Raw genomic sequence first — 26,235 nt, 5'->3', positions numbered from 1 at the left:
GAGAAGCAGGCTTCCCGCTGAGCAGGGAGCTCGACTTGGGACTCGATCCCAGGACCCTGGGATCATGACCTGAGCCGAAGGCAGATGCTTAACCCACTGAGCCACCCAGGTGCCCCAGGAGTTTATTTTAATGAACTCTCCTTTTGATTTGCGTACACATTAAAGTTTGACAGTATTGAAACATGAAGGCAAATGTCCACATTTTGGTATTTGTTAATATCATATTTAATTATCAGGATAGTGACTATATAAGGAAAAGAACAAATATCCAACAAAGAATATTTCAATTCTATCTGATCTTTACACATGGTACACACTCTGTCTACCACAATCAGAAAATATGCTTCTGCTATAGGCTGGGAAGTGTAATAATATTAAAAGTAGCATACACAGAATTACTAATTTGACCTAAATTTCAAGGAAATCTTTTGTATCTTGTTCATTTCGAGATACTACAACAGGCAAACAGCACACAGAATGCTATTAAGAAGAACTAGCTAAATTACGTTGTCTGCACCTTGCGACTTTCCTTAATAGTAATGAAAATGTTGTGCAGCATTCACATGAGCTCTCATCAGATCTCCTAATTTCTTCTTCATGGCTTGTCTTTTTCCCGAAGTGGTTCAATGGAAGCTAGGAGTTGCTGAAATGTGGGACGCTTTTCTGGAAGCTAAATAAAAGAAAAACCCAATGGTTTAGTTTAGGAAAGGATTAAAAATAAAATATAGAAGATATGTATACCTCAATCCTAAAACTAGTGACTTTTTAAGTGTGGAAACACTAACGACAAAACAACTAGAGCCCTAAGATTGGAAAAGTAAAAGTATCTTTATTTGATGTGGTTGTATGCCTGGAAAAACCAAGAGAATGAATGATAGCATCAACCCAAATGATAAGGAATGCAGCAGGAGAGCAGTATGCAAAATTAACACATAAAATCAATAACCTTCAGGTACATGTACAAGAACCAATCAGAAGACACAATGGAAGAGAAAACTCCATTTAGAATAGCAATGATATCAAAATAAAATACAAACAAAAATGTAACCCCCCAAATGAGGACAACTTTAAACACTGCTGAAAAATACAAATGAAGACTTATGCACATAGAAAAACGTTGTTTGTTCTTGAAGAGGACAAATCAATATCACAAAGATGTCAAGTTCCCCTAGTTAAAATATAAACTAAATACAGCCTCCCCCAAAAGATGAACAAGTTTGTTTCAAGCTGGACAAACTGATTCTCTAGTTCACAGGTTTTTTTTTTTTTTAAGATTTTATTTACTTATTTGACAGAGAGAGAGATCACAAGTAGGCAGAGAGGCAGGCAGAGAGAGAGGAGGAGGAAGGCTCCCTGCGGAGCAGAGACCCCGATGCGGGGCTCGATCCCAGGACCCTGAGATTATGACCTGAGCCGAAGGCAGCGGCTTAATCCACTGAGCCACCCAGGCACCCCTCTAGTTCACAGGTTTTTAAAGTATGCAGAAATAATAGCCAAAATGAATATAACTACAACTGGAACTAAAATTTAAAAAATTAAAAAATTAAACTCAATTTTAAAATATGTATATAAAAATAGCTAGGAAAGGTATTAAGAAAGGCGAGTAATGAGGGAGTGCGAGTCTACCTAGGACTGACACATAAAGTCTCAGGACTAGCTCATGAGAACAGAGAACAGAAGAGAGTCCCAAATACATATGGACATTTCCTATGTTAGATATTTTGGCACCATTAGATGATATCTTGTCCCTGGGAATGACATGGTCTTCTAATGATGCTGCAGCAAGCAGGTAGTCAATTAAAAAACGAGATCTTTGGACCCACACTTCATACCATATACGATAACAAACACAAATTAAATCAGAGATCTACATGTGAGAGAACGAAGCCATAAAAGTATTAGAGGAGAATCTGAGTGAATGCTATCATAATCAGGGTCTGGGGAAACCTATCGAACTTTAACTCAGTTTCTAGAAGCAATAAAAACCAGTATTAATAGAGTCGACCGTAATTTTTTAAAAATCTTCTGCATGGCAAAAACTACCATAAATTCAATCTAAGAGGTAAGTGACAAACTGGGAGAAAATCTTTATAACTCTCACAGATCAAGTACTAATCTCTTTCATTCATAAAGCGGTCTTTAAAATCAAGGTGAGGGAAACAAAAAACCTGATCGAGCAAAGGGAAAAGATACATCCTTTAATTGTCCGAAATCCAGAAGCTTGAAAAATGGTCTGTGTCGGTGAGATGGTTGGAAATAGGCACACTGATGGAGGGGCAACTCCCTAGGAGTGGATTTGTATGCTCCTTTTTTCCTAAGAAAGGCAGGGAAACACACACACACACACAGACACACACACACACACACACACACACTCACTTTTGTGCAAAGAATTATGGGAAAGATAAATTGGAATCTAATGAAAATTGTCAGTGTTCCTCGGAAAGCTGTCAAATACATTTTAAAAGTGGAGGACCAAAATATCCAAAACACTCACTATATGCAGAACCTTCAACAGAGGACTGTCTCTGTGCAAACCCACACTGTTGTGGTTAAGAACAGGGACTCTGGGGGTGCCTGGGTGGCTCAGTGGGTTAAAGCCTCTGCCTTTGGCTCAGGTCATGATCTCAGGGTCCTGGGATCGAGCCCCACATCGGGCTCTCTGCTTAGCGGGGAGTCTGCTTCCCTTCCTCTCTCTCTGCCTGCCTCTCTGCCTACTTGTGATCTCTGTCTGTCAAATAAATAAATAAATAAATAAAATCTTAAAAAAAAAAAAGAACAGGGACTCTGACACTGGCCAGTTTAACTCTTACTAGCTGTGTGACCTTGGGCAAGTCACTTAACCTCTCTGGTTCTCTGTTTCCTCTTCTCTTAGTTTTGCTCATGCTAGTTCCTACTTGATAGCGTGTAGCCTGATGGATAAATGAGTTAATATTTATGAAGTACTTAGAACAGTGCTGGGTACACGTTGTTTGTTAAACAGCACCCACGTTGCTATGTTGCTGATTTTCAATTACAAACACTTGGGGGAAAGGGCTCAGGGCCATTGCACCTGCTGTGTAGCAGGTGTTTTCCCTCATAAATGCCTCGCCCCGTGGTGTCCTGGGCAGCTGCCCTTGCTGCACCTGATGCCCCTTCCCGCGCCCCCACGCGGTGCACTTGCCTCGTGCCAGCAGCTGTACATGATTTGGTAGATGGTGTCGGACGCCAGTTGGGGTCGGTAGAGTCTGTGGCCCTGGGAGACCTTCACAACCACCTCGGAGTTGTCATACAAATCATAGGGCTGCTTCCCCAGGCTGAACACTTCCCACATCAGGATCCCTGCGCCACGCGAAGGGGGACCGGCAGACAAAAAGGAAAGAGAGCGGATGTCAGAAGGTACAGAGTTTGTTGAACGAGCTTCACACACCGCATCAGGAAGGCTACGGGTCAGAGCGAGGGGCCCCTGGGAAATGAGTCCTAGCAAAAACGACAGGGTATGGAGGGTGGAACTGTACCATCACTTCTGGGGCCCAGGGTACCCTTCTCCATGTTTCCGGAGCCCAGGACGCCTGTTCCTGCCGGTAAACGGCTCAGTGGCGAAGGCGGCCGCAGCAAGAGCTACCTGGGGCCAGGATTCCTGGGTGGCTTCAGAGAGGCCACTGGGGCCTCGTTCACCCACAGAGTCAACCCCCGGCTCCAGCCCGGCAGCGTGACTGACTGAAGTCCTCGCCATTTCTTGCTCTCTGCCTTGACAGTTGTGTGCAACACTTTCAATGCACTGTCAAATTACCTTCCCGTGGAAATGTACAGATCAAATCATTGACAAAATCCCTCATTTTTGCCTCAGTCGTTCCTAATATTTTGTGGGTCAGGTGTCCCTTTGAGAATCTGATAAAAACCAGTGGCTTTCTCATGGGAAAGTGAACGCATAACATTTTTGTGTTTGGTTTCTGGATGTTCATGGTGTGCTGAAGCCCATCCAAGGTCACTGCAGACTTCGGGTTTAAAAACCGGGTTCTGGTCATGGTGGTTGAAGGTGGCATTTGGGTCAGTTAGATGTGGCTTTTGAGGCTCAGTTTTGCCACTTAGAGGCTGGGCAAGTTTCTCGGCCCTTCTCGGAGCAGACTCCTTGTCTATAATATGCAGATAGTTGCAAATCATACGGTTGCCGAGCACGCAAAGAACACGGGGACACTAAATGCTCTCTAAATGGTGGCCAGTGTTCTTTCACCCTGACCAAACCAGAGGATTTCAACAGTCAGCCAGCTTCAAAGCTTTGGCAAGCCAGAAATATGTAAGAAGGAAGAAAATCATTCTAGAACCGTAACTGAAGTACTAACTTCAAAATTTCTTTGACTTTTAGATTTTATGTAAAATATTTACAATAAGGCAATATCACAAGTTGCTGTGCCTATATATATGTATATATGTACACATATATATATATTATATGATGTTTTAAAATTTATTTATTTGACAGAGATCACAAGTAGGCAGAGAGGCAGGCAGAGAGAGAGGAGGAAGCAGGTTCCCCACTGAGCAGAGAGCCTGATGCGGGGCTCAATCCCAGGACCCTGGGATCATGACCTGAGCCGAAGGCAGAGGCTTAACCCACTGAGCCACCCAGGCACCCCTATATATATATTTTTAACAATCTTCTAAAACAACCATCCAAAAGTATACTGCTCCCTTCACAGTTCTGTCTTTGGAAGGCTATCCACTTATCTCAAAAACAGTATCATTGCTTCAAATATCTGTGGGGCCCCTTCTTTGAGAATTGCTTTCAGAGGCCCTGATCCAATTTGAATATCCTCATTGGGGACATTTTACTTAAAAACAGATTTACTTTTTAGAAATAGCTAGAAAATATCTGTAGCCAACTTCTAGAGCACAGGATGAGTCATCAAGCAGGGTAATGTCATTTTTGGGTCAAAAACAAGCTGTAGGGCGCCTGGGTGGCTCAGTGGGTTAAGCCGCTGCCTTCAGCTCAGGTCATGATCCTGGGATGGAGTCCCACATCGGGCTCTCTGCTCAGCATGGAGCCTGCTTCCTCCTCTCTCTCTGCCTGCCTCTCTTGTGATTTCTCTCTGTGAAAGAAAGAAATAAAATCTTTAAAAAAAAACAAGCTGTAACTCTTGAGTAAGGATATTAATTTTTAAAAACATCTTTCATAAGGCATTTCAACACCAGGAGACTGAAACTAATTTTGACAAATTAATCAGCCCAGAAGGATATCATTTATTTACCACAGTGCTATCTTTGTGGGGTTTTTTTCTTTTTCTGTGTATGTTGGATTTTTTAAAGTGATTGATACTACTTTAGCAAAAATAATACTTATTTTAAAAGTGTGTGTTGGCCAAGAACCATAAGATACCTGGGAATAAACCTAACCAAAGAGGTAAAGGACCTGTACTCGAGGAACTACAGAACACTCATGAAAGAAATTGAAGAAGACACAAAAAGATGGAAGACTGTTCCATGCTCTTGGATTGGAAGAATAAACACTGTTAAAATGTCTATACTGCCTAGAGCAATCTATACTTTTAATGCCATTCCGATCAAAATTCCACTGATATTTTTCAAAGAGCTGGAGCAAATAATCCTAAAATTTGTATGGAATCAGAAGAGACCCCGAATTGCTAAGGAAATGTTGAAAAAGAAAAACAAAACTGGCAGCATCACGTTACCCGATTTCAAGCTTTACTACAAAGCTGTGATCACCAAGACAGCGTGGTACTGGCATAAAAACAGACGCATAGACCAGTGGAACAGAATGGAGAGGTCAGATATGGACCCTCAACTCTATGGTGAAATAATCTTCGACAAAACAGGAAAAAATATTCAATGGAAAAACAGTCTCTTCAATAAATGGTGCTGGGAAAACTGGACAGCTATATGTAGAAGAATGAAACTCGACCATTCTCTTACACCGTACACAAAGATAAACTCGAAATGGATAAAAGACCTCAACGTGAGACAGGAATCTATCAGAATCCTAGAGGAGAACATAGGCAGTAACCTCTTCGATATCAGCCACAGCAACTTCTTTCAAGATATGTCTCCAAAGGCCAAGGAAGCAAAAGCAAAAATGAACTTTTGGGACTTCATCAAGATCAAAAGCTTCTGCACAGCAAAGGAAACAGTCAACAAAACAAAAAGGCAACCCACGGAATGGGAGAAGATATTTGCAAATGACAGTACAGACAAAAGGTTGATATCCAGGATCTATAAAGAACTTCTCAAACTCAACACACACAAAACAGATAATCATATCAAAAAATGGGCAGAAGATATGAACAGACACTTCTCCAACAAAGACATACAAATGGCTATCAGACACATGAAAAAATGTTCATCATCACTAGCCATCAGGGAGATTTAAATTAAAACCACATTGAGATACCACCTGACACCAGAATGGCCAAAATTAGCAAGACAGGAAACAACGTGTGTTGGAGAGGATGTGGAGAAAGGGGAACCCTCTTACACTGTTGGTGGGAATGCAAGTTAGTGCAGCCACTTTGGAGAACAGTGTGGAGATTCCTGAAGAAATTAAGAATAGAGCTTCCCTATGACCCTGGAATTGCACTGCTGGGTATTTACCCCAAGGATACAGATGTAGTGAAAAGAAGGGCCATCTGTACCCCAATGTTTATTGCAGCAATGGCTACGGTCACCAAACTGTGGAAAGAACCAAGATGCCCTTCAACGGATGAATGGATAAGGAAGATGTGGTACATATACACAATGGAGTACTATGCCTCCATCAGAAAGGACGAATACCCAACTTTTGTAGCAACATGGACGGGACTGGAAGAAATTATGCTGAGCGAAATAAGTCAAGCAGAGAGAGTCAAGTATCATATGGTCTCACTTATTTGTGGAGCATAACAAATAATATGGAGGACATGGGGAGATGGAGAGGAGAGGGAGTTGAGGGAAACTGGAAGGGGAGATGAACCACGAGAGACTATGGACTCTGAAAAACAACCAGAGGGTTTTGAAGGGGCGGGGGTGGGAGGTTGAGGAACCAGGTGGTGGGTAATAGGGAGGGCACGTACTGCATGGAGCACGGGGTGTGATGCCAAAACAATGAACACTGTTACGCTGTAAATAAACAAATTAAAAAAAAAAGTGTGTGTTGGGGTGCCTGGGTGGCTCAGTCAGTTGAGCATCTGCCTTCAGCTCAGATCATGATGCCAGAGTCTTGGGATCGAGCCCTGCATCAGGCTCCCTCTCCCTCTGCCTGGCGTTCCCTCTGCTTATTCACTCTCTCTGTCAAATAAGTGAATGGAATCTTTTAAAAAAAGTATGTCATATAAAAAAATGGCTAACTGAGTTTTTTTTACTCATGCAGTCTTTTGGGTGTCATATAAAAAGTCAAATTATGCTTATGGATCAAGACAGATGTGAACTGGATCTCAGGTGCATTTAATATATCCATAACTTTATGATAATTTGGACGATTTATCTTGGATCCATGTGATGGTGATTATAAACATAGTGTAGAAAGATATCAGAAAATCTACCAAATCACAACTTAAGAATTGCTTCCGTTTTCTAATGACCTTTACTAAATTTCACGATAGATCTTTAATAAAATAGGGGTCAGCAAACCTTTCCTGTGAAGGGTCACATAGTAAGTATTTTAAACTTTTGGGGTCGTACAGTGTCCCTGACACCTGCCCCATTCTGCTCTTCCAGGACAAAATCAGACCCAGTACAGGAACGAATGGGCATGGCTTGCTCCAATGAAAATTCATGTACAAAAACAGTCCACCAGACTTGGTCCTGGCCCAAGGTTTGCTGACCTTTGATCTAGTGATGAATTTTAATGAGGACCCGAGCTGATATTAGTGTGGGCTAAAGACAGCACTGAGTTGAATTTGGGATTGGCACCAGGCATGCCCAAAGGGTTGGTCCCTTCTGAAGGGAATGGTGGTCACGGCTGCTTTCACACTGAAAGTCCATGACTACCTCTCAAGCTGTTTAACGTTTTGGACTTCACGCAAACTCAGCTCTAGTTGTCAATGACTCTTTTAAAACTGTTCGCAGTTTTCGGTGGAGGAGATTTTATCTCCTCTGGTTGGCTACAAAGGCGCTAGCAGGATGCGGATTTTCTACAGTAGGGGCAGACATCCCGACACTGGCCCAAGCAAAGGTCACAATCATCTTCAGTCTCTTGCTTATCTCAGACTGTACAGGTCCTTTCGCAAGTGCACGGGGCTTTTGCTAAAAATGGATGTTGCTGCCCTTGCGGTTTCCTGTTGTGGAAGCGAGCTTACAAAACAGGGCTGGGGCCCGTGTGGCCACATGCTTACCGAACGCCCACACGTCTGACTTGCTGCTGTACTTGAAGTAGTGAAACACCTCTGGGGCTGACCACTTGACCGGAAACTTGGTTCCTACTGAGCTGACGTACTGGTCATCAAGAACATACCTGTGGGGGAAAACATCAACACAGACCTCAAGTCACTAGGCTGCGCAGCATGAGAAGCTCTCTGCGGGCCGCCATCGCCTCTGTGGCAGGTTGATTAAGGACACAGAGCCCCACAGTCTCAGGGGAATGCCTCAGTTTTCTAGAACTTTCGCTCCTTTCAGTGTGTAGCTCAAAGTCTGCTTGTATGACTTGTAAGCCTTACATTATATCTAACTTTGCAAATACCAAAATCAGAATGCAAAACCTTTTGGGAAATATAGAAAAACCCAAAAAGGTAAAAATAAAATGACTCAATCTCACCTTGAAGATAATTTGTAATTCTAACATTCAAGATACATCTTGGCTTGTACTTTCCAATTTTTTGTTCTACATATAATATGCACAAAATTGGGTTTCTGCCATACTGAGGTTTGCTTTTCCCTTTAACGGCATGGCAAGAACCACTTTCACCATGTGGTCACATTTTCTTCTGCGGCATCATGTTTAATGACTGAATAGCATTCCCTCTTGTGGATTAACAGTGTCTGGTTTCACCTTGTAAGTTGCTTCTCATCTGCTGTTATAAACAATGATGAATGACAATATCCTCTGGAGGTATGGAGACCATAAAAAGATATATTCAAGGGCGCCTGGGTGGCTCAGTGGGTTAAAGCCTCTCCCTTCAGCTCAGGTCATGATCTCAGAGTCCTGGGATCGAGTCCCACATCCGGCTCTCTGCTCAGCAGGGAGCCTGTTTCCTCCTCTCTCTGACTTCCTCTCTGCCTACTTGTGATCTCTCTCTGTCAAATAAATAAATTAAAAAAAAGATATATTCAAGAAGTATGCACTATATAATAATAAAAAATAGAAGCAGTCTCCATGTCCCCATGTTGAAGAACAATTAAATATGCTATAGCCCATTACTGCAGTAGAACAGTATGCGGCCATGTATGAAACAAGATATTTTGGTATCTACCAAAATAAAAAAAATGCCCATGGAAAACAGGTATGTGCAAAAGTAGGTATCTAGAGTGTAATTCTATTTAAAAAATTTAAGTCTAGCATAGTTAATGTACAGCATTACATGAGTTTTAGGTGTACAATCCAGTGATTTAACACTTCCGTGTGTTACTCAGAGCTCCTCGAGGCCAGTGGACTTTTAATCCCCTTCACCTATCTCACCGTTTTTGTGGGAGCAAATGATAAATGCACAGACTTGTGTATATGATTGGGTGTACTCAGGAATGAAGTGTGAGAGGACAGACATCACATGTGTAAGCGGTAGTTACTCCTAGTGCTGAAAATAAGGGGAAGGAGTAGGGGGCAGACTCTCCTTTTCCTTTATATGCTGCTGTGTATACTTCTTACAATAAGCATATATTATTTCTATAACTAATACAGGGGAACCCCATGTATTTGCCTGGAAAAAAAAGCAAATAATGACTCCTAAGAAAAAGGGAAAATGAGTGGTGCCTGGGTAGCTGAGTCTCGGTTTTGGCTCAGGTTCTGATCTCAGGGTTGTGGACTCGAGCCCCATGTCTGGCTCTATGCTCAGCAGGGAGTCTGCTTGGGATTTTCTCCCTCTGAAGCCCCTCCCCCACTTGTTCTTGCTCGCTCTCTAAAATAAATAATAAAATAAATCTTTAAAAGAAAAGGAAAAGGAAAATTATGAAAACTGAAATTTTGGATATACTTTACATACCAAAAACATGTTAGAGATATTTACTGTAGCTTAAAATGTCAGAAAATCTGGTTTTGAACATCGTTCTTTGAAATAATAATAATATTAATATTTGTATTATGTGAATATATTAATATTAACATGAATATTTTACAAATAAAATAGGAATATTAATAGCAATAATCACACTTCCACAGGATTACATAAACCCCCTTCCATACATACCCCCTGACCCCCTCAGCTCCTCTAGACACCACAAGACACCCAGAAACTACCCTAGTACTGGGTCCTGCTCATGGTTTAAAACTTCCTTCAAGTCATCAGGATCAAGTGAAGTCACAGGCTTCTGAATGACGTCGCCACAGGACCTCGTGACCAACAGGGCCTGGTGCCTGACCTCCAGGATTCCTTATTCAGAGCAAGACTTTGTGTCTCCCTTTTCCTAAGCTACAAAGAACTTGACAGTATATTCCCTGGATGCTGGCCCAACAGCCAATATTCCCACTTTGAGAACAAGGTTGGGATCGGTCTCCCTGTCTTGGGAGCTTCTCCCCACCCTATGAAGCTGCGAGCAGCTCTTTCTCTCACATTCAGAGAGTAACACAGCTGGGGTGTTGGCTCAGGAGGCTTGGTGTATGGCGGTTGGGGCGATGGCGAGGAAGATGTCGCTCAAGGGACATCTTGACAGAGGTTGAGGTGTCCCGGAAGAGGAGCACTTCCCAATACTGCATTTTGGAGAAGACTTAAAAAAAAACCAGATCCAGAGGGGGAGCGGGCTATGGACATTGGGGAGGGGAGGCGAACCATAAGAGACTATGGACTCTGAAAAACAACCTGAGGGTTTTGAAGGGTCAGGGGTGGGAGGTTGGGGGAACAGGTGGTGGGTGATGGGGAGGGCACGTTTTGCATGGAGCACTGGGTGTTGTGCAAAAAGAATGAATACTGTTACGCTGAAAAAATAAATAAAAAGGGAAAAAAAAAACAAAAAAAAAAACCAGATCCTTCTGGGTGGCTAGCTAGCTCAGATGGAGGACGTGTGGCTTCTGATGGCGGGGCAGTGAGTTTGAGGCTCACGTTGGGTGTAGAGCTTACTAAAAAAATACCCAAATAAACTTAAAAACCCCAGCTCCTCCTATGGTGTCTTAGGGCTAGGTATGCTGAATATAGGGCCGGCCTTAGTCAGCTCTTCTGACTTCTTTGAAACTACACTCTTCCTCCTCAGAATGATGTGTGCTTATGTTGAACCGACACAACTTTAGAGCTGCACTGGGCCTCAGTGTCGACGTCTGCTTGCTCTCTGAGCGAAGCAGACCCTTCCGAAGGCAGCGCCTTTCCCATTCATTGCAGTGTCTGCCACAAGACCTCGGCATCATGCGCGTCCTCAGGAAATGTTTGCTGAATGACAAGGCCGACATGGGCCTCTTCGTTTCTCATGTAAACCCGTGAACGCTGGCTCTGAGGCTTACACAGGAGGGAGATTCAGAATAAAGAAAATGGAAGACTCTTCTAAGCAGCTGTCATAAAACCATTTCTCTAAATCATAAAGTGGTGCTAGAATGTCAGCTAAGAAAATCCCAAAGTGTACTCTCATGCCTTACTTGGTGAGACAGAAAATTTAATGACGTGACAACAAAAACTTTCCTAGTGTTAATGCTATACCTATTTGAATGAATATTAAGAGATTAAACAGAAAGGGCTGAGGGAGCCTTGATTGACTTAAAAAATATATATACGAAAACATTTATCCCAATAATCTGACTATAACATGTTACATTTTTATGTTAACATTTATTTAATATATAATTTATAATTATATAAATCTATGTATAGTTTATATATTATATATAAATTTCTATATATTAATTTTTATGTATAAATTTCATATATAATTATATATAATTTATTATAAGATATGTTATATATTTTAATATAATGTATAATTATATGTAATTATATATGATATATATTATGTCATATATATTTTAATATAATTATATAATCATATATTATATATTTTAATATAATTATATATAGTTAATTATATATATTTTATAATCATTATATAATTTATGAATATTTAAATATAAAATATCTATTAATATTATTATTTCCTGGAATTGTTTATAAGTTTAAAAAATGTTTATCAGAGTTTTGAATGAATGAAAAGGGACTTTGGATAATTTGTGAAGAAATAAGGCAAACCATGTTTCCTAGGTGGTCAGAGGTACTACGGGGAGGGAATCCAGGTTTCAAAACCCCCAGTCTAGACCATGTTTTCCATCGCCGCAAGGCCCACAGTTCTGCTGGCATTAAGATGTGAAAGAAAATCCATCTTTCTTCGTTCGCCCCTTTGGAGCTGGACCTGGCTTACCTTGTCATGCCAAAGTCAGACACTTTCACAGAGAGATCACTGTCTACCAAGCAGTTCCGAGCCGCCTTTGGAGGAAAAACAAAATTACCAAGTAGTAAAAGCAGCCAAGAATCTCCCCACCTCAGAATCCAAGATTTTCCTTCTCTCTGGCAGAGTTCTCACAAAATCTAAGATCACCTATCAAACCCCCAAATGTTGAGAAGTTGTCTTTTTTGCCTTTGCAGTTGTCCATGTTTCAAAATGAAACATCAGTATATTCACCCAAGCCTCCACCCTTGTCAAACAGTATGAAGGGGATTACACATTAAACACAGACCCTCAGCTCATCAGCAAGAAGGGAAAAGTTATTTCTGGGGGTTCCTTCTCCACCACTGGGGTCCCACGCATTAACAGGTGCTTTGAAGACATAAATGCTGGCCTAGCACATGACACGTTTGCTGTTCGGCAGAAGACAATCTCTGGGGGTAGACAACAGTGAATACCAAGCAGAACGCCCCCCAACCCCGCTCCCACCCTGAGCCTAAGACACACATAAATTTCATTTCCTTCTGGTTTTGTTTTTCTCCATGATGGTATTCATTGACTGCTTTAGCGCTAAGCCCTTCCTGGAGCAAAGGTCAACTTGGATTTCATGGTTGTGAGACATGTGAGATAAAAATCTATTTTCCTCCATACCCCAACACAGCTACATAAATCATGATGGCTTCTTCTCTTTCTGTACTATTTTATTTTATCTTATTTTATTGGGCAAGTCACAAGGGAGCAAAGTGCAAGTGGAGATGCCTTCCTTGCCAGCCTTCCCAAGGGTTTCAGCACTGGGGGTGGGGACCGTCGACCCCTTGCTTGCTTTGAAGGGCCAGTGGCTTTGCTTACCAAGTCCCTGTGTATGAACTGGTGGCTTTCCAAGAAGGCCATGCCTTCACACACATCGTAGCACATCTCTAAGAGCTGGGAGTTTTCAAGTCCTTTGCCATGACTCTTCAGGTAATTAAGCAAGCAGCCGTTGGTGATATATTCAGTCACTATGTATATAGGGTATTTCTTTGAACATACTCCGTAGAATTTCACCAGCTTGGGATGGCTGAGTTTCCTGGAAACCACAGATTTTCAAAGATTAGTACTCAACTTGCATAGTCCATTTTCCAGATGTCCTGAACAAGAATCAGACTCAATTTGTGCTGGTTTTAATCCCCGCCCCCCCCATTTACTTGAACAGAGAAAGAGCGGGGAAAATTGCTAATTTTATTCTGGGAACATCAGCATTTGAAGGCAAAAGAAAAAAAAAGCTGCCTCCTAGTAAACATTGACAACCCCAACAGCAGCTGGGCAGTTGTGGGTCCTGGGTTCGCCTGTCCTACAGAGAATCAGAGGAGTGAAGGGTCTATTGCCTCAGAAATGCCATTGAGCACCCCCTGGCATCTAGAGAATTCAGTGGCTGATTTTTGAGGAAGCTACACACTAAGGACAATCACTTCCATTTTAAAGCATCTCTTTAAACTTGCTCAGTTTTGAAGTCCAAACACTTCCTTCTCAAAAAAAACAACTATCAGAATATGAAAGGTACAGGAAAAATGAAAATCGTTGCCATGGTAGGAAAGTGAGATTAGCTGTGATTTTTTTTCCTTTTTTTTTAAAAAAAAATTCATTTGAGGGGCACCTGGGTGGCTCAGTCATTAGTCATCTGCCTTTGGCTCGGGTCATGGTCCTGGGGGCCTGGGATTGAGCCTCGCATCGGGCTTCCTGCTCACTGGGGAACCTGGTTCTCCCTCTCCCACTCCCTCTGCTTGTGTTCCCTCTCTCGCTGTGTTTCTCTGTCTATCTGTCAAATAAATAAAATCTTTTTAAAAAATTCATTTGACATTATTGCTACATTATCTTTTCTTTTTTAAGATGTATTTATTTTAGAGAGATCAAGTAGGGGGAGGAGCAGAGTGAGAAGGAGAGAGAGAATCTCAAGCAGATTTCCCTGTGCAGAACCCTACAGGACTCTTTCCCATGATCCCGAGATCACAGACCAAGCTGAAATCATGAGTCCAACACTTGACTGACTGAGCCACCCAGGCGCCCCATATTATCTTTCAATAATAAATTTAAAAGGTGGTAACCACTTGACATAGCGCTTTCGGGTAGGTCATGACAGATGGACGCTCTGCTATTACGGTGTTTGTCTGCTTGTCCATGTAATAGTTCAATTTACAGGCTGATTCTTTAATGTTCAGATGTGTAAAGGAAATCTCAAGCTAACGTGTCGATTTCCGAATTTTTTAATGAGCATTTATTAAAATAGTTATTTTCTATAGTTATAGTTAAATAGTTGTAACTATTTATTTTTAAAGATTTTATTTATTTATTTGACAGAGAGAGATGACAAGTAGGCAGAGGTGCAGGCAAAGAGGGGAGGGAAGCAGGTGCCCCGCAAAGCAGAGAGCCCGATGTGGGGCCCGATTCCAGGACCCCGAGATCATGACCTGAGCCGAAGGCAGAGGCTTTAACCCACTGAGCCACCCAGGCGCCCCAATAGTTTTAACTATTTAAATCATGATTTTCCTTCCTTCTTAGTTTAATGACATGCCTTATCAAGTTGCTCAAAGCTATGAGCTCTGTTAGGCCTCTTTTATCTCTTTTAGAGAATGGCCTGGAACTCAGCATTGCTCCCTGCAGAGGGAAGGCTCGTGTTGGGACAAGGTCCCTCACCCAAAAAAGCTGTTCCTTGAGTAACTTCAGTCACTGCTCAGGGGCCATGTGATGGGAACACCATGGCAACTGCTACTGCCCACAGGATAGGCCTCAATATGACCATCACAGCTGAGCTATAACGTTCTCCCCATACGGTGCCATTTGACTTCCTTCTTAAGACTAGGTGATTTGTTAATGACCTTTTATGATGCTGTGTGATTATCAGTCCTCTAAGAGCACAAAAAAATGTTTTGAAGTTACACCATGACATGGGTTACACAGTGAGCCTAAGGGAGTTTCTGCTAGCTTTTTTCTCTCCTGCAGAAGGAGAACATCGCTGGTCTCCTTCCCAGTTTATGACAGCATGGTTGCCAAAGGCAGAACAGGCTACATAATTTGCAGGGACTGGTATGAAGTGAAAATGCAGGGATCCTTATTTAAGAAGTAGGAAAAATTTCAAAATGGCAGGACACCTGGGTAGCTCAGTCGGTTGAGCATCTGACTCTTGATTTCAGCTCAGGTCCTGAACTCAGGGTTGTGAGATCGAGTCCTGCATCAGACTCCACATTCAACAGGGGGTCTGCTGGAGAGTCTCTCTTCCTCGCCCTCTGTCCCTCCCCTGCCCCATTCTCTCTCTTTCTCAAAGTAAATAAATACATCTTTAAAAAAAGAATTTCAAGATGGTGACATCAGAACAATAAAGTGCAGTGCCCTCCCAAGGGTGGGGGCCCTCAACACAGTGCAGGTTGAATGCCCACGAAACCAGGCTCGTGTTCACATAGTACCTCTGCTTCCAGACAATTCCACCATTGTGGTCAAAGTGATTGTTCTGACTCTCTTGGTAACTTTGGTCTTCATAAAAGAATGACTAAGGAAATGGGCTGGAAGTTCTGCCTGGGTTTGCGTCTCTGCTCTACCACTTTTACTAACTTCCTGACCTTGGACCCATTACTGAACATTTCTGTGCTTCAGTTTCCTATAAACACAGATAGCAATGGTACATCCCTCCCAGGCTTCTTGGGAGGACTGAATGTGTTAACATTTACAAAGTAGTCAGAGAAATGCTGGAAAATACCATGTAAGTGTTAAACATTTTTTTTAAAGTGCCCTTTTTCAGCAGCAGGCTAGGATTTGTGATTTCAGCGGTCTCTGATCAGAATCCTGCTAGGAACTGTAACTCATACAATCATTAGTTAGTTTCCTAAAGACAGGATGATCAGCTAACCCAATTGACCGGGCACTGCGGGGCCCCTAGATTACAGTAATTTTAGTGCTTAATCACGGAAGTCGTAGGCACACTTGGGTGATTGGTCACCTTTCAAAGTCTTGTTCACCATGAGGGGGCGGGAAGAGAGAGCATGTGCGTGAGCCAGCTCAGAGACAGCACTTACTTGCCTCGCAAACTGTGCTTGGAGCTGAGGCACGTTAGGAAGGGTATGATCATTTATCAGATGATGAAAGAAGCAGGCTGAGAAAGGGATTCTGTCAGATTGTATTGAAGGCACCAGTATTGCCTTAGTTGGTAGAGGGGGGCCAGAGGCTGGTTTCTGTAAAGAGTCTTGAGAATTCTAAACTTGGATGGCCTCTCTGGTTGTTACGGGGGTATGCTTGTCAAAGTAAGGGCATAGAACTGATTTTATTTAACAGCTTGATTAATAACTTCTAAGTATATCTGTAATATGTGGACACTTGCTCTAGGCTTTGCAAATGTTAGGGAAAGACCCCTTAGCATGAACCTTCCCCCATGGTGAGGACCAAAGGGCCATTCCTCAGAAGAAACTTACATCATGGTCTGGGCCTCCTGGAAGAATTCATCTTCCGACATGGAGCCCTCCTTGATCATCTTAATGGCAACATCATACTGCCCCTTCCACTTGCCCAGATGGACCACTCCAAACTGACCACTTCCCAGCTCCTTCAGGAGGGTTAGCTCTTCTCTTTTCAGTTCCCATATTCCTAATAAGGCAAGACAGACACTCTTTAAAATGAGAATCGAAGGCTTTGGGGCTGGCAGCTTCCCAAGAACTTTGTCCTCCGGTGAGTTCCATATTGACAACATGAAGAACAGCGAGAGTTTTCATTTTAAGCTGATCACTTTAATGTATCTTACTGACAATACTGTTCTTGAGGCAGCCATAGTTCTTGACAAAAGGCTTAGACCACTATGCCACCAAGAGGCATCTTGGAAACACCTGGCATCAAGATGTGGTCAATGCTTTTAGCTTGGTAAAAAAAAAAAAAATCATTAGTGTTTTCTTATAAAGCAGACTAAACTGTTATCTGGGTGAGTGTCTTGATCCTAAATACACACGGTTGAAAATGGGCTCCCTGAACAGGCGCAGAAGCCCGGAAGGAGAAAGGACAGGCAATGGCGTTCTAGATGCTGCTGATCAGGTCTAATAAGAGGACAAATTGGGTAGTCTTTTTGGTAAGGCTGGGGAGATGACTGAGTTAGGTCAGGAGGACAGAAAAGTTTTTTGTTGTTTTTTTTTTAAATGGACAAACGTTATTGCTGAAGCCCTCAAGGCACACTGAATAGGGACCTCCTTCTGCTCTTCCTTCTTTTTATAAATAAATAAATAAATAATATAGTAATCATATAATAATATAAAATATATTTAAAAAGTATATATATATTCTTTTTTGAAGTAAATATAGATATATAACTTTTTAACCAGAAATGGTGGGAAATGGAGTTTAAGAGCCCAGGTGTGCATCCATACCACTTCCCAAGGACACGGAGGTGGGAACCTTGTTGGCCTTGGTCGACACAGGGTGGCGGAGTCGTGTGATCATGCCTGCAATGGAATCAGCACCATATCATCACATCATGTCACATCATACGACATCACACCGGGTCACACCCCTGCGCTCTCCAGTGTAGCCGGAAAAACACCAAGTTCAGGATGTCATGACGGAGAGAGGAGATCCATTCTGACCCCATTCACCCTGTAGCTGTATTGATGTGCTTGGCTTGACTAATGAGCTCAATGTGAAGCAAAAGTGGAAAAAATAGAACAAATTTATGTGACTTTTAAGAATCTGATCAAATTAGTTGCTCAACGGAATCTTTCATTTAAAAAAGATTTTTTAATCTTTTAACAAAAATTTTAATAAAAAATTTTAATAATAAATAAAATATAATAAATAAATTAAACAAATTTTAATAAAAAATTAAAAATTTTTGTTCTTTTTATAGCCCTATATTTAAATACATATACACACGGCACATACATCTGGTTAAAAGAAAAACCCAAACTGTACAGAAGGGTGCAAAATAAAAAGCAAACCGTTCAGTTTTAAAAAATGGAACGTATTACTAAGTTGCATGAAGCAGTTAAGTCATTTTCATTGTTTGCATCAAGTTATGATAAAACTTGATTAAAATTATCACAGTATTTATAGTGGTTGGAAAGAATTCATTTAAAAAATGCTTCTTGCCTAAACGTGTGATATTTTCAAAGTCCCGGGAACTGTCAAATGGTCCTTTTTCTCTCCTTCCTTTTTCTACATATTGCTTTACTTTTTATATGAGTCGTCTCCCATGTTTCAAATCTCAAACTTTTAATTAGAAAAAAAAATTAACTCACTTCTCCAAAACACATGCATACAATGGCTACTGTATTAATACATTATGTGAATCATAAAATACAGTCATAATAGAAAAGGAGATTTTGAGAAAAATCTAAAGAAAGATTTTAATGTTTTCTTCCTAAACCCTGCGGAGTTTCTTGGGCATTCTCTGGAATGGAATCATTCTACTCAGATTTTTTTTCTATACAATACCTTTTGAGGGCACTTTTGAGGTGCTGGAGTTTAAAATATACAATTGAGAAAATTGGAACAAAGGAAAAACAGAAGTGAGGACCAAAATCAAAGCCAGGGAGTAAGGCTAGTTCCCTATGTGCATGTAATCCGGTCAGGCAGACTCGCACAAATTTGATGCCGTGCCCACGGCTTATGTTTCCTTGCTGTTGGAAATCCATCCAGTCATTGGTCACAAGTGACACTTGTCTAGAAGAGGCATTAGAGGAGATTTCCTTTTTTTAATTTCTCATTTCTTTTTTTCTAAGCTTATTGAGATGTTATGGACATATGTAACTTTACAGGTATGCAGCGTGATGATTTGACACGTCTGTAACGTGAAATGACCACCACACCAGGGAGTTCCCGCTTCCAATAGAAGGGATTTCTATATACATTTTCACCGGTCGATTAGGCAAAATCTAAAAAGAGTAATAGTACCCAGTGTTGGTGAGGATGAAGGAGATTGCCGTTGGTGGGAGGACACATCCCTAAAAAGCATTTGAAAATGTCTCCACTTTAAATCTTCTTAACTGTTATCTTAGAAATTCCACCTCTAGGGAATTTGGCTACAAAAACACCCATACAGAGCCACGGGCACAGTCCTGTGCACTGAAACATCAGTTATAATGTGAAAATACTGTATGTGACCCAACCACTATCAATACAGGGTTAGGTGAATAAATTACGGAGCAAATCTACAATAAAATTCTATGTAGCTCTTAAATAGACCATAAGCTATATGTATTTGCCTGGGAAGACCACTGAGACATGTTGAATATAGACAGCAAGCTGAAAAGTAGTATGTGTGGAATGATCTCATCTCCATAAAAATATAATGTGCATACATACATATATATAAATCATTAATACATATAATAAATGAATGTTAGCATCAGCATAGAAAAAAATTCCGTCAGAACAGACACCAACTTGTCCGTGGAGGTCCTCTCTCCCATGGTAAACATTTCTATAATGTGTGCATTCTGTGATCAATTTATCTCTAGGGACAGAAAAAGACAATAAATATTTTTATAAAGAGAATATCTACTTCTAAGTCACTCAGCTTACTCTTCTTCATTTTTCTGGCATCTTAGAGCCAGAAATGTTCCAGGAAACGTAGGCTAAAAATCATAGCATGTGTCTAGCTTGAAAACATATTTATTCTTATTTTTATGGAATATCAGCATAGAAAAATATTCCGTCAGAACAGACACCAACTTGTACATGGAGGTCTTCTCTCCCATGGTAAACATTTCTATAATGTGTGCATTTTGTGATCAACATATCTCTAGGGCCAGGAAAAGACAATAAATATTTTTATAAAGAGAATCTCTACTTCTAAGTCACTCAGCTTACTCTTCATTTTTCTGGCATCTTAGAGCCAGAAATGTTCCAGGAAACGTAGGATAAAAATCATAGCAGGTGTCTCACTTGAAAACACATTTATTCTTATTTTCATGGTTCCCAATAACATTAAGAATATTAGGAGGACTGGCTGTATCCCAGAAAACTGATATTAACAAGGACCAATAAGAGAAAAACTGAAATAGATTACCTGCTGAATTGTGTTGATGGTAGTGGATAAGATGTGGAATAGAATCAAAACAGTAGTTTTCTGCCAGGTACAATTTGTTCTCAGCATTTGTGTGTACGTGGTAATGCTTGACAGTTCCTTTTTTATCACTAGTAAGGAAGAAAGAATGTTAGAGTGTTTTTTTTTTTTAAAGATTTTTTTATTTGGGAGAGACACGGAGCAAGGGGAAGGGCAGAGGGAGAAGGAGAAAGTGAATTCTTAAGCAGACTCCCCACTGAGCGCAGAGCCCGACATGGGGCTCCATCCCAAGACCCTGAGATCACCACTGAGCTGAAATCAAGAGTCGGATGCTTAACCGACAGCCATCCAGGTGCCACTAGAATGCTTTTAGTTATCAACTGAAGCTTGATTCAACAATGGTTAAATGATAATTTAGAGGCATCTGCCAGTTTTGGAGAGGGAAGTCAGAGAGGCATTCTCAGTCTTGCTATCTGATATTTTTTCTCTATATGGAAATTGCTATCTGATATATTTCTATTATCTGTGATGATTGGTAATTGTGGAAGAGGGTTCCCCTCTGAACTCAGTGTCATCTTTGTGCACATACAGAATGCGTGTATAATAAAATTCCAACTTTCTGCATGGTTCCTCCCTCGGCCAGTCTAAAATAATGATGATTATTCTGAACACCAGTTCTCTTTAAGGATAATAATGAAGATTAAAATACTGGAGACAAAGGTGACTAGGCTGTGGGTGTTTCACCCAGAGCATGGGGAGAGGCTCTTTGGGGAGTAGAGCATGCAAGATGACATGATCTTGCTCTTGACTCATTATCTATTTCCTGTTTTTTCCTACCAGGCCATCTTCAAAAATAAACCTGGTGTCAAGAATCTTGACTGATACCAGATTTGGTTGAAGCTGCAGGGCCAGAGGGTCACAGAGTTCTTCACAGTCAATGAAACAAGTCTTTGCCTCTGATTCTTACTGGGTTGGCTTTGGCCGGCATCTAGGTGTGCAAACTGGTCCATGAGATGCACTGGGGACATAGCTTCCTGCATTGGAAAATTCTGGTTGCTGCTTAGGGCACATCTTAGCCTCTCAAATTGGAGGTAGAAACTCCATAAACAAATTCTTAAATAAAATAATCTTTTAATCAATCATTATGACCAAAAACCCTACAGGTGCCCAAGGTAGGGTCATGCCTTCCAACCAGGAAGAGAAATATTGGAACCTCAGAGCTCTCCTCTGTAGAATGGTGCCCATGAAAACACCTTTCCTCTTTGCTTCACGGGGCCATTAGAGGGAACAAAAGAGCTAACAGCCAATGGGAAAGTGGCTTGTAAAACTCTGGCAGAGGATCCTGATGTCGGTGACAGTGTCTTGCAGGTGGTGACTGGGGTGTCGTATGTGCATGGATGTTGGGACAGAAGAGTAGCGTGCCTAGACTTGCTCCTTCACAATAACGACAATATCATAGTGATTGCTGTCCGTGTATTAAGCGCTTACCCTGTGCCGAGCACTGCTGTATCCACCATGTGAATTAACTCACTTCATCCATAGAGCATAATAGTCATTGTTATTTTTCCTTTTCAGATGGGGAAGCCAAGAGTGCCTGGGTGGCTCAGTTGGTTAGGTGACTGCCTTCAGCTTGGGTCATGATCTCAGGGTCCTGGGATCAAGCCCTGCATCAGGCTCCTTGCTCAGCTGGGAGCCTGCTTCTTCCTCTGCCCCCACCTCCCCATTCATAAGCGCTCTCTCTCTTTCTCAAAATTAAATAAATAAACAAAATCTTTAAATGGGGAAGCCGAGGCACAGAGGCTAAGAAACTTACTCAGGGTCCTAAAGCCTTGAAATGGTAAAGTCAGCAGTTGGACCCTGAGGTGCAGCTTCAAGCCAGAGCTCTTCGCCACAAATAGGGGACAACACCCCAGAAAGAAGCTATCTGGGGAACCCAGATACACTGATCCAACTTTCTGCTAGCTCTGCTCCTAGTGGAGAGGCTCCTGAAAAGCCACACCCTGGGGTAGGTTTCTTGGCTCAGCAGGTGTGTCTGGCCAACCGTGGGCAGACTCCATTGTGCTTTTTCTCTCTTTCTAGGCTTAGGGCTAAGTCAAAAGGGAACAGGCCAAGATTCCTTTAACAAGTGTTTAGTGAGGCGTGCTGTGTGCTGGGCACTCCACCGCTGCCTGGGATGGGCACAAGAGGCTCCCCCAGAAAACGAGCTCTCAGAGTCGGGGCTGGATGGGCCAGGTAACTATTGAATGGTCACATTCAATACAAATCCTTTGAGCCAAAATGCCAGAGTTTAAAGATGGTGTCTTATCCCCAGATGTGACTAAATGGCCAGCGTATTCAAAGAACATACACAAAAGATAAAAGAAAGACATCCATGTCATACTTACTCCATGGCCTTGCTAAATAAGGACACCGTGTACATTCCTGCCTGGCGGGAATTTCTAACCATAAATGCACCTTCTTTTCCCTGGAAAGGAAGGAAAGAGTGGAAGGAATGGAAAACATTTTCATTATTCTGGTAGTTGGTAGAGAAATGGATCTTTTCGATCAACTTTAAATATCAATGACCGCCCAGGTCACCCAACAGCTGGCGCACAAGGGGACCCACAGTACAGCTTTCCTCCTTTTCTCGCTCATTTCCTTGAGACACCTACCCCACTTAGTTTTTAAACCTCTTCAATAATTTTGTCTGTATTTGTGCAAGCCTCTGATATTTTAATCTTTCAGAAATAACACTTAAAAACCACCTATGCCCGCAGATAGAATACCTTGGAAGGTATTAGAAAACCAAAGATGCATTTGTCGAAGTTCCGCGCTCAACTTGTCTTTCTTAATGACTTGCGCTAACTCCAAGCAGACCCAGACTAGGAACAGCAGACAGTAAGCTAGGAATGCGACAACGTGACAAGACACCGCGTTCGGTGATAACGTCATCACGTTCCCACTAGTACCCCCTCAAAGAAACCCCTGGTGTGTTTTACTAGGTCGAACTATAACACAGCATCAGTTTTGCAGGTGGAAAGAGTTTGCTTCTGTTATTTCCGTGCCAATTTTTTGACAGAATCAGGTAGAGGTTCTCCCGCTTACACCTGCTGGACTCCAGTTCGGGTGCTCCCGAGTAGGGACAGAGATGACCTAGGCTGTCAATCAGGTCTCCGTATTCTTGCCCTGGGCAGTCCCTTCCCACACCGAGTCCGAGCTGGGCCACCAGACTTGCTTTGGCTAATAGGGCATTCGCAGGCATGACAAGAGCCGAAATTCCATTCGTGCTTGCAGTGAACCCCGGGGCTTGTCCGTGTCTATCCCACCTCGGGATCGCCAGGCTGTGAGGAAGCCCGCATCAGCCACACGGAGCAGAACCGTGGCACCCTGTGCCCAGAATGGTGAGAACTCCTGAATCTTGTTTCAAACCACTCAATCTAGAAGTGGCTTATTACCCAGCACGAGCTGTGAAAAACAGAGGAGGTGGCGACAGGCGAAGGGCCTGGTAAGCCCCGGGACTATGAGCCCTTAACTGTAAACCCTCCAGTTTCTACGAGAAGCAAGGGCACTACCCTCTGGGCCCGAGAGAGGTCCTTTAAAGACTGGACGACTTACCTTTTGTCTCAGTAACTGTTCCGACTGGGCCCTGGAGATGTTACCCGCAAACCAGCTACGACGGGAAAGAATCGCGAATTCGCGAGTTAATAATTTGTAACCGGATCCCTCATCACTCCGCTTTCCACTCTGTGCAATGAGGCATTGGCTTTGATCAGAGATTGCCCAACCTGACTGCTCTCCCCCCCCACCCTGGGGGCTTTTCAAAACTACTGGTTCCCGTATCTCCACCACGCAAGTACGAGTCTGGGCTGGTGCCCGGGTGTCTGTTCCACACCGGCTGTCACTGAAGAGCCTCTGGGCTCCTTCGGGCCGGTCTGTGCGTCCTGTGTGTCCCTGATTCGAACGAGAGCCAGAGATGAGACGAAGGAAAGAATATTCCAGTGGGAAAGTGGGGTGGCCACAATGACAAGATGAAAGTGCGTATCTTTCAGCCCTGTATTTTTCTTGTAATGATCTGATAGAAGCACCCTTTATAGCACCTACTTTCAAAGCAAATGCTTTTGTAACAAATTTTTTTTTAATTTGTGGGATAGCAATGATAAGCCTCTATGGTTATGTTAAGCCAGTAACACAGCGACCTGAGAGACAGATGGTGTGGAACAGCCAGACGTGATCTTGAAATATTGCCTTCTTCACTAAGTGAGCCAAGAGCATCATATCTTACTATGTAGAGCTCAGCAGGCCCCAGATTTGTTTCTCATGTGAAATCAGCAGTGTGTGCTGTCTACTGGCTTTGGCCAGAATGTCACACTAGGGAAACGAACAGGGTGTGAGGTGGAGTGGGGCGGGGGTTCGGGGCCTCACAAGGACCCTCTGGCTAGAGGATAACACCTGAGGAGGAAAGAAGAACCCGATGGTGAGGATGTATTAGGTGGGGCGGGGGTGGGGGGCGGGGCTTGTCAGCTGGTGGTGAGGCCAGTGGAATGGAAGGGCCACCAGCCGGCTGGGAGGTTTGGATCCTAGACATAACTTCCTAATAAGTAGCTGTATGGCCCTGGACAAGCCACTTGGCCTTTTCTGACCTTGGAACTGCCCATTTGCAAAATGAGGATGAGGGTTGAATTTGATAAGTTTAAAAGTCTCTTCTAATTCTACCCTTATAGATCCGCTATAATTAATACTTGAGGTAGAAACTGATCATTTTCTTTGGAGCCAGTATTTTAAGCTAATCACAGCTAATCAAAAGACTCCTCAGGGAATATGATCCAGGAAACATGCCTATGGGAGATAGAAGAAAGAGTGATTGAGTATAAGGACAGAGGTCCAGAGAAGCAAAGTGGAATTGTGAATAAGCCTTGCCCCCCCCCCCCACTTTGCTTGTGTCATAACTTTGCTGAGGCCTGGCTCTGTTTTAAAAAAAAGATTTCAGCATGTCACTGCCAGAGCAGCAGAAGCTTAAGCCTGGTTCTAAGGTATGATTTTCCATCTAAACTTCGGTGCGTCAGCCTTCAATAGAACATAGTAGAATTCCTCCTGAAGTTCTGCCCACCAAACAAATGCTTCAGTACCACTGACAGAGGAAGAAAGTGGGGACCCGAGCACAGTGTGAGAGGTTGCGCGCTGGACCCTGCAGCCCCCTCCTCCTGATGGCCCTCTGGCATCTCTTTGACTTGGAAGAGGGCAGGTCTCTCCTGAGTGTTTCCCCCAGAGCCCACGTCTCATGCCCCTCTTGAATTTAGAAATGATGAAAGTAGAGACTGTCCATATGGTCAGATCTGGGCTTTCCAAATCAAAGAGAGACTTCCAATTTATCAAAATGCTAAAGACTGGCATCTACAATTAGGGGTTCACTCCCCTGGGTTTAAATCTTTCTCCTCTGTCAAAGTACTGTTATCTTTGGATAATTTGGGTGCGGGTGTTTCTCAGTCCTTTGTCTTCGTTTGAATTATTCCATCAGAGGCTTTCCTGAGGGTAGATGTTGGGGAGGAAGGTAGGGATCAGTGGGAGCTAGAAGGTGGTGAGAAGGCCATGGTGTGTGTGTGTGGGTGGGGCCTACAGTAGGTGTTCCCTAACGTGGCGCGAAAGCCAAGGGCTACGCTGGGTTAGAGGTAAGACGAAGAGTTGAAACAGTGACATGTGCTTTATAAAACCTCTCACTGTACCTAGAGCCAATATCTCAGTGAGCACAGTCATAGAAACACAGAACTGCA

The 26,235-nt window shown here is 42.5% G+C and overlaps 1 protein-coding gene across 4 annotated transcripts in view; it reads right to left on the bottom strand.

Moving 5' to 3' along the window:
- Positions 1 to 201: 201 nt before the first annotated feature.
- BMX (BMX non-receptor tyrosine kinase) overlaps positions 202 to 26,235 on the bottom strand; it is a 50,798-nt gene continuing 24,764 nt past the window's right edge. For all 4 annotated transcript variants that reach the window (XM_045994460.1, XM_045994461.1, XM_045994463.1 and 1 more), the window contains 10 exons: positions 24,083 to 24,137; positions 22,873 to 22,952; positions 20,492 to 20,619; positions 17,853 to 17,927; positions 16,914 to 17,085; positions 13,327 to 13,543; positions 12,454 to 12,518; positions 8,304 to 8,422; positions 3,164 to 3,321; positions 202 to 670 (listed from right to left, as the gene is read on the bottom strand). In XM_045994460.1, coding sequence (XP_045850416.1) covers positions 596 to 670; positions 3,164 to 3,321; positions 8,304 to 8,422; positions 12,454 to 12,518; positions 13,327 to 13,543; positions 16,914 to 17,085; positions 17,853 to 17,927; positions 20,492 to 20,619; positions 22,873 to 22,952; positions 24,083 to 24,137 — 1,144 coding nt within the window. In that variant the 3' untranslated portion in view covers positions 202 to 595. The remainder of the gene's footprint in view (positions 671 to 3,163; positions 3,322 to 8,303; positions 8,423 to 12,453; positions 12,519 to 13,326; positions 13,544 to 16,913; positions 17,086 to 17,852; positions 17,928 to 20,491; positions 20,620 to 22,872; positions 22,953 to 24,082; positions 24,138 to 26,235) is intronic.

This window comes from Meles meles, chromosome X, assembly GCF_922984935.1.
Source record: "Meles meles chromosome X, mMelMel3.1 paternal haplotype, whole genome shotgun sequence".
Taxonomy (NCBI): domain Eukaryota; kingdom Metazoa; phylum Chordata; class Mammalia; order Carnivora; family Mustelidae; genus Meles; species Meles meles.
This window is presented reverse-complemented; position numbering and strand designations above follow the sequence as displayed.